At 34.5% G+C, this 9,500-nt stretch overlaps 1 protein-coding gene across 1 annotated transcript; it reads right to left on the bottom strand.

The window, feature by feature from the left end:
- Nucleotides 1-2,460: 2,460 nt before the first annotated feature.
- LOC112507872 (kinesin-like protein KIN-14S) lies at nucleotides 2,461-6,906 on the bottom strand. Its single transcript, XM_025112609.1, is given in 12 exon segments — nucleotides 2,461-3,344; nucleotides 3,675-3,788; nucleotides 3,900-4,063; nucleotides 4,318-4,355; nucleotides 4,439-4,654; nucleotides 4,752-4,913; nucleotides 5,359-5,632; nucleotides 5,722-6,018; nucleotides 6,125-6,224; nucleotides 6,326-6,381; nucleotides 6,699-6,785; nucleotides 6,892-6,906. Coding segments are annotated over 12 exon segments (2,280 nt in total). The 5' UTR covers nucleotides 6,899-6,906; the 3' UTR covers nucleotides 2,461-2,579.
- Nucleotides 6,907-9,500: the final 2,594 nt, after the last annotated feature.

The following is a 9,500-nucleotide window of genomic DNA, read 5'->3' as shown; positions in this document are numbered from 1 at the left end:
AATACCCTTATTGATTAAATTTAATTAGAAAAAAATAGAATTTTTCTATTGGTCGAAATTGGTTTACACGGTTTCTTAAAAATGTACGGTTTGCATTTGAACGTGCCCCTATATATATATATATATATATATATATATATATATAGGGGAGCGATCAAACCACTTAATTTGTACAAACCCATGCAAACTTCATTCAACCAATCATAATTTTTCATTTTGTTTATCTTTTTGTAATTATGAGAGGTTGATTAATCATTTTTATTGTGGAGGGTGTTAATCATAGATATTATCATCTTCATTATTTTAATTTTACAAAAATACATGAAACAGTTTCATTAATTTTAGAGAAATACATGAAACAGTTTCATTAAGTATTATATGAAACAATTTCACAATCATATATGAAACAAATTCATCAAAAAAAAGTATTATATGAAACAATTTCACAAGATTAAACAATTTCATGAAAAAATTCATAAGATTAAACAATGAAATCGATGGATGAAGGTGGTTTGCAAAGTTTACACAAATGAAGGCGGTTTTCATTTGATCACTCATATATATATATATATATATATATATATTTGTATAGTCTATGAAAGCCCATTGGGGATCCTCATTTCTTGTTCAAAGAGGGATAGAGATGCAATCATATTCTTCGATGGGGATTAAGGAATTTGGGACGAATATGTTTATTTTTTCTATTAATTAATTTAATGACTTATTTGTTCAGTTATTAAATATTAATTAATCATAATAGTGTTTATTTCTTAAACCAGATCTTGTTATAACGAGTTAAATATAAATGGAAAAGCTTTTATATACGAGTGTTTCACATATTTTTGGACGAAGGAAATATGGGCAATTCTAATAATTTTACAAATTAAAGTTGAAGGTTGGTTTTACATTTACGATGAATCTTAGAGCATTTGTAGTGCTCAAGTTTTTAAAAGACTTGATCTATTTGTCACATCAGATTTTCACTAAATAGAAATCATCTTCAAATACTTACTCCAATGCTCAGTTTTTCAAAAGCATTTTTTGTATGTTTATTTCATTTTTGATATACATAATAGGGGGTATTTGGGATTGTTTATTTGAAACAACTTATGATTTTCTATAAAGATATAAAATAAAAATTGAAAAATGATAGAAGTAAATTAAAACCACAAAAGTATTTAAAGGGAAACTAAAAGATTTTATTTCTTAAAACGAGAACTAAATTTAAAGTTCCGATTGGTCACAAAATTCGCTTAGGATAACGACGCCGTTCCATGAATAGGAAAACACAAGCTGTGGTCGCAACTTTTCTCATGGCCTCGGAGTAATTTGTTGGGTTTTATTTATTTATTTTTGATACATGAGAAATAGATAAATGACCTAATAATAATGGTTCGATATAAGTTATATATAGTCTTGTATTCTAGAGTTTTACTTTATTTATTTATGACCCATTAGGAATAGATAAATGATCCAACAATAGTGTTTCGATACAAGTTATATATAGCCCTGTATCCTAAGATTTTTGTATCAGAAGAAAAAGTTCACAAAATACAAAAGTGAGAGAAAAGTTCAACTGTACTTTTCAGACAAGTGCAACCGTGCCGTTTTGTCTATTCCCGGAGTTTGAACCGTTGGATCATCATGATTTTTGGACATTAGCTTCACGACATCGTTATTTACTTGAATAGTGAGATTGATTTTGGAGGTTCAGGAGTCGCCCTTTCTCGGTTCGACAGATTATTGGTTTATGGTTGATGTTTCTTCCTTTTTTTTTGCCTTTTGGTTTGATTTCATGCTTCTTGATGATTTGTTTCAAGAGTATGACATTGTGTGCCTCTGGTTCTATCTAGAAAAGACTTTTGTATTGTTTATTGGTGGTAGTGGACTTTAAGCGGTTTAAGAGTCATGTGGTTTTACTCTCGCCTTGAGAGGTTTCCACGCTAAAATCTATGTGTACATGCGTTATTATTTGTTGCTTATTTCTGATTTAGAGGTTGATTATCATTGCATTTAGTATATCCTATTTGTTTTCATCCTCAAAGCTTCGTATAAGTCGAGAAACCTTTGTCCAACGAAGGTTTATTCCACATTTGTTGTTACCTTTGTGACGCATTTTTCCTACCATAATGAAGTTGCAATATGGTGGCTGGAAAGCCACGATTAGGGGTGTTAATGATTAGAGCTTGAGTTATTGAAATTAAGCTCGTCTATTTCGAGCTCGAGCTTAATAACTTTTCAGTTTGGGTTGGTCTCGAACTCAAAATAAAATCCGTTTAACTTAACGACATCAATATTTGACTCGGCTCACTGGAAAGTCCAATTAAACTTTTCAAGTCGAGCCAAAACGGTGTATAGCCATTTGAGAATACACGTTTTCAAGCCAAACATGTTCATAATTCATACAATCAACGTACAAAAATTATCGATCAGCTGAACATACAAAAAAAAAGTAGCAAGCTTTGAAATGTAAAAAAACATTACCCCCAAATTTAAACAGATTTTGTAGCAAGCAAGAAGCATACATCGCAATGGTGTTAAAAACAATAGAACAAAGTATATATGTGTATCAATCAAGATCAAGAGGCCACAAACGACTTTCTAACCGCCTTCGTTCCTCTGTACTTTAATGGACTCCAAACCAACTGTTTCCGTTGCAAAGCAACAACCGTTGGATGCTTCGGCTTCCATGAACCAACAACTTGGGAAGAAGCCGGTGGGCTCCCCATAAACTTACTGCTCCTCACCGGTGTTGCCTCAACCGTCATTCCACCCTTCGATTGTGGTGACTGCACCCTTGTCGTCCGCCACACTCGTTGTGGGTCCCACACGAACGATTGCCTCCCCACCACTCGATCATTCCTCATCCGTGATGTGCCGCTGATCGGAGTGCTCATCATCATGCTGCTGCTAGAACTCGATTCAGAATGAAGGGTGGTGGCAATGGATGCCCGTCTTTTTGGCTTCAGAACCTGATTTCCCATTGGAGCAGCGGGTTTTAAAGCAAACGATCCCCGTCTGGCTCTTGACGGCGCTTTCATGTTTGATCCTCTTGATGTATTATTCTCCTTATCCTCGTTTGAGAGCTGAGGTGGAGGCATAAAGGATTTGGGTTTTTGTGATTGGGCAGGAGACGGATGAGCTGGCATGACGTTAGTGATTCTTCTGAGCGGAAGCCTCAACTTTGAAGAAGGGGCTAACGGGGGTCTTTTCTCCGATATTGTACTCAGACCTTGTTTTAAAGAAGAAAGTGAAGAGTGTGAAGAAGCCACAGCAAGAGCTCTATTCTCCTGTTTCTGTCTCGTTTTCCGCTCTTCTGCTAACTGGTTTTCAAGATCTCGTACCTACACAATAACAGTAATCATTTGTAACCTTTTGAGTCTGTTTCGTTAACAAGTGCAAGGAACCAAGTTGTGAGGGGGTAGACTAGTCATTAACAATTTGGTTGTTTTTCCATTAAGCCATGTATGAATTAAGTTGTCCATATAGATTAAGGTTAATTGTTGTTTGTTTGTTGTGCTAAATAAACCGTTTGAATGATAGATACCCCTCTGTCGAGGTGTTTGAGCTTTAGACCAAAAAAACAACATGGTATCTAACAATGTCGTGCCTATCAAAACTAATTTTAAACAACATACATCAATCTTGTTGCTCACAAGTTAAACTGTATGTACCTTCTCTTGCAGACTTCTACATATATGTTCTCTTGCAGAAAGACGTAGTTGCAAGGACTGTAAACTATCCTGCAACTTTTTGGTTTCTTTCTCATCGTGCTTTGCTTTCTCTGCCTATTTGACATAGCAAAGTAATTAAAAACGAAAAAGGAAACAAAATTAGATGGAAGCAGAGTAGTTAGTTGTTGTTATTGCAATTTGAAGAGTATTTTGTATGCAAATTACCAGCTGCTTGTACTTAAACAGCTCACTGGTGTCTGTTTGTTTGCGAGCAGGGCCATGCTCAACGCCTCTCACACGACTTGCAAAATTCAGTGAGCAAATGGTTTCACCCAGATCTGCTGAGCTCGGGCTAATTTGGACGAACATTAGGGTCTTGCAATCACCTCCTGCACCATTTTAAGATAGTTTCACAAGTGCAACAATTGGGATCTAATATCCACCATAAGATGAATTACAAAATAACAATTGGGTCTAATACAAAAGGGTCATTGACCAAGCAGTATCCGGGTTACCGTAGAGTCCAGCCTCTTAGGAGGTTAAGGGTTCAAACTTCACCAAATGCGAGGAGTGTGTATGAGTATTTTTCGTATATAATATTATATTTTTAAAGAACATATGCTATTTAACCAAGAAACCTCACCTAGAGAACTCTGCAGAATATGGGTAAGCTTTGAATTCCTGATTTTGTCAAAAAGTAGATGGAAATTAGATGATAATGATGCTAACAGCGGTGGTAAGAGGTGAGGGTGTAGGACGCGTACCTGTAAGGAATGTGAGCCGTCTTTGAAGCAAGAGCTGAAATTACATCTCCTAAAGATGACAGAGATTTATTTATGAACTGGGATTCCTTCAGTCTTTCACCTTCCACCTCAATCTTTCCCACTCGCTCACTTCCTGCTAAATCCACAAGCCAAAGGTGGCTTCTGGTCTGCTGTCCATTCACCAAATTCTTCCCAAGAACAGTTAATCGCAATAAGCTACACCACAAGATTTTTGGTAAGCAATTGAAGGAAAGGCTGAAGTGATGATTCTTTTCTATAGCTCACAGAGGATCAAAAGGTTATGAAAATTTACCAGTGAGAACGGCTACTAAGCTCATTAGCATTGGTTGAACCAACAGATCGTACACGACTCCCCCTCTTAAGCAGTTCCCAAACTTCATCCGTCTTGTAGACAGGCACCTCAGATAGTCCAGGAACTTCTTGGGTTCCTTCAGCTGATTGTTTTATCTCCAACCTGAATACAGCGATATCAACCACACAGTCAACCTCTTTTAAAGTCTACTAACCACTTTCATCTGCAACCTGATTCTTTTTTACGTTCTTTAAGATGTTATTTGAAATAAGCATCACACATCGCTTGTTCTCAAAGGATAATAACACGACTCCATATATACACATTTCATTTTCTTTTGTCCTAGAAGCAGTAAGACCTTATCTATCACACTCTTCAAAATGGCAACAATCATGGGGCAAATTGAATAGCCATATTGGTACAACTTAGGCGGGGGGGGGGGGGGGATTAAAACTTATGCGACTCAAATGTGGAACAAAAATACAGCAGAATACAATATACATATTCAATGTACATGAGTGTCTTGCAATCAGCAACTTATGCATACGTTCTTGTTATTTACAAGTAAAGGCACAAATTAAGTAAGAGAATCTGCCAATAAGCTTACTTTTTAATGTTTCCATCTTCAACCAAGAGGTCTCTTATTTTCTCATTGTAGACCTCCAGCATGCTTACAAACAGTTCATATTTCATAATATCACTCCTTTCTTCAGATACCCTGAATAATTCCTCCAAGGCACGGTAGTTAACTCCCCTATTTTCATTAGTGCCTTCCATTGTAAATGTCTTCCCAGTTCCAGTTTGCCCATATGCAAAGATACAGACATTGAATCCATCAAGTGCTGACACGACTAGAGGCGAAGTTTGTGCAAAAACAGCCTCTGCAAACATAGTAGAAACAATTGCTTATAAGCATGAGAAGCAAGAAAATTAAATGAGAAAGAAATAATTAGTAGAGTCCGAAAAATACCTTGGTTGTCCTCAGGTTTGAAGATATGATCAAACTTGAATTGCTTCTTTGACGAATCAGATCCTGTTATCTTTAGCTCATTTTCTTGAGCTGATTCAAAATCAACCACTGATGTTGAACCCTTGGCAATCTCATCGTCATTTAAAGGTCTACATCTGCAAAAAACCCTTATATTTCCTTTGAGTTCAATCACTTCATTGTACAGCCGTCTTCTCTCTGAGCACTCTAGTTGGCATCTATTCTTCAAGGCTTGGCATTCTTCTTGATACTTCTTCTTCAAAATCTCATGTTCTTCGCCTTATGGTCAGAACATGATAACAAACAATTAAATCATGTAAGCTAAAGACAATTAGCAAGCAGGAAGAAAACCAATAACAAATTGAAGTGTAATCAAAGAGCTTACCAAGGCTCTGAAGAGCAGTAAAAACTTCAGAGCCAGGAAAAGAATCAGCAGTTATGATTTTCACTTCGTTGCAAAGTGCCATATGTTCTTTTCTTAAATTCTGAAACAAAACAAGCCCAACAGCTTCTAAATAAGTATCTAGAATATTAAGTAAGATGATTATTTAAATAACAAAAGAAACAAAGGCCTTGTAATTCATACCGCCACTTTGTTGCTCAATTTTTCGAATTTTTCAAATATAGGAAGGGTTTGCTGCTCTTGCTCAGATTGCATTTCACTGTTACTATCATCCCCATTGCATTCGAGACTTCCTGAAAGTTCCCAAACAGAAATAATCCAAGTGAACAACAATCATCAACAATACTAACAGCAGATCTGCTGTGTGTGGTTTTGTATATGAATGTGCGTGTGAGAGAATAGAATTGAATTAAGAATCGCCAACTGGAATTCATCCAGCTTGTTTTCTCAGCTTATACAAATGAAATATTCAACATTTATCAAGCTTGGATCTAGATAACAGAACTAATAACCAAAGAAACTAGACGTTTAGGCTGTGAAATTTAACCTGTATCACAGTTTGGGGATTCTTCTAGGGTTTGATCCGGATCAAGTTTCAAAAGTTTCATGTTCATGGTTAGGGTTTCTAGTTCTGGGCTTTTATCTGTGAAAATTCAAGAAATAGAAATCAATCACAAAGAATACAATCAAGCATTCGATCAATATACTTAGACATAACCTCAATAATAACGATAAAAAACTATAATCACCTGCCATGGATCTCTGCTTTGTCAGCCGTAAAATTAGAAATTGCTACTGAAAATCTTCGAAGAGAACACGTCAAATTAGAGAAATCGGTGAAGAACAAAAGGCTATCGAAGGGAGAGAGAGAGAGAGAGAGAGAGAGAGAGAGCGTATCAAGAAATTTAAACGGCCAAGAACATGAGTGTAAAGGGGGGATTTCAATTGATTTTGAATTTGAAGAAATCTAAGCCGTTGATTCAAGAAGCGAAATCCCAACGTTTATATTTTTTTCAATTCTAGGGCTAATTTCGTTCTAGCCCCTAAGGTTTTAAGATTTTTACTTTGATCCAAAGATGTTTTAAATTAGTCTAAAAGCGACCCTTTTTTTCTCTTTCATGTCATTCCGATCCTCGTTCATCCATTCATTTAGGCATTGTTTTTTTTTCCATTTTCAGCTCTTAATTGCCACTTATGTCTGATTTGTTCAGACGTTTTATAATTCAAACTGTTTGATTTTTCATTATTTTCAGAGTCTCTTATCTATAAGAGGCTTTGAATAAATAAAAGGTAAACTAATATCTTAATTCCGCTTATTTTTCATTTTCTTTTATTCTCTTTGGTTATTGCTTCTTTATCCACTAAGGACGTCGCCGTCCTTTCATCACCTATGTGAAATGGAAGCCCCCACCTTCTCTCTCTAGATCTCTCTCTCTCTCTCACTATATATATATATATATATGTGTGTGTGTGTGTGTGTGTGTGTGAATTTTGACGTATAGGTTAACTTAGAAGACTAATATGAAATAAGAACTTCTATCGATGATTTATCATCTATCAAAAGTATCGATCTTTCCACAAACAAACTCATTGGTGTCAATCCCGATCGCATAGAAGTCTGAAAGATATCCAAAAGGTTCTTATTGTGTTTCATCTGTTAAGCAATTGTTGAGATGAATTTCGACAATGATAATTTTATGAAAATCAAGAGAATTTTGCAAAAATTTTGCACATGGTTTTACAAAAACAAACTATTGGTTCAGACTTCAGACGTTTGTCAATTTACAAAAACAAACAATCTTATTAATTCAGCTTTCAGACTTTAATACCACCTCTTATTAATCAGAAGTAAAATAAGACTTCAGACTTCAGCACCTCTTAAAAAACAAACTCGGCCTTACTCTTTTTCAAGTGTGTAGAACAAACTCCAATGAGCATGATTGGCTTAACAACAATCATAATGTCATATACTTTCTAAAACAACAATTTCAACAGTTATGTTAAAAACTAAAATAGAATTTTCGAGATTAGACAATTTTTTTTACTCTAACAACTATGTTAAATTAGCGAAAATAAAAAGAGAGCATATGAAATTTTTTAAATTTAAAGAAATTTTTTAAATTTAAATAAATTTTTAAAACTTTATATTAGAAGAGAAAAAATAATATTGTAATTATTTCTCAACAATAAGAGATGTTAAAATAAATGAGAAAATAATATAGTAGGAGGGTAATGAAAATAAATGTTTAAGGTGAGATAAATAATATTTTATTAAAATATATTGAATATTTTAATACTATAACTGTAAAAATTGAATAATTGTTAGAGTTGAATGTATTGTAGAGGCAATGGTTGGACCAGAGGCTGCTGCAATGGCTAAGTCTGGAAGAAGACCAGAGGCCATGAAGGACCAACCCTTTGAAACCCACAGATATGAGCATAGCATTAATTAACCTCAAAATATGGGATATTAATTTCTACGAAAAACTTCGAAATATCCGTTCTATTTTAGTGATAAAACCACCCAAAACACAATTCCAAACCGGATATAACGGATTTTTTTACTTACAACCCGAATTAAGTAACAAAAGAATACGAGACAAGACCATATATAAGCTACACATACTACAACTATGAGATACGGTAATAAGCTACTATTTACCCAAAAGCAAGATCGATATCTTCAAGTTTCTCGATAAATCTTCAAGTCAAACAACGGGTTCTTTCTATTTATCCGTCTTCTTTCCTGAGAAAGGTTGCCACTTAAATGGTAAGCCAACGCTTAGTAAGTTAAATAGTTAAGTATTACATATCAATATCACACATGTTTATAAACATATATAATAAACTCTTATCAATAAAAGAGTTCAAGACATCATCCAGATATAAACCGAGACTTACAAGAAACCGAGTGAACTATTACGTACCGGATGCCAAGATCATAGGATTCCATATTCAAATCACCATAGTATACCATATCATTGATGCTCAATACAACAAGGAGATATGTTGATCCCAGATCTCTCAATAACACTTATAATCTAGTTGTGAATAACCAAATTATAATGATTTTACGAAGAAAATTAAGAAGACTCAAAAGTAATATATGAATATTAAAGAACAGTTTGAGCTTCAAAGGTTTTACTTTATTGATAATAAAACGTAAAACACAAAGAGGACTTCTCACGTATGCACGCTTTTTACAATAGACCTAGTCGTCTATTTATACTAGTTAGCTAATGCTAAGATAAACTAACTATTGCTATTTTCTAGCAAATATTCTAGCTAACTAATAATGTTTATCTTTCACATGGATAATCACTATTTACAAGATAAACTATAATTTCAGCTGTTGATT

The sequence above is a fragment of the Cynara cardunculus genome (genome assembly GCF_001531365.2).
Source record: "Cynara cardunculus var. scolymus isolate 2C chromosome LG 2, CcrdV1, whole genome shotgun sequence".
NCBI classification, from domain to species: domain Eukaryota; kingdom Viridiplantae; phylum Streptophyta; class Magnoliopsida; order Asterales; family Asteraceae; genus Cynara; species Cynara cardunculus.
The sequence above is the reverse complement of the archived record's forward strand: the minus strand, read 5'-3'. Positions and strand labels throughout refer to the sequence as shown.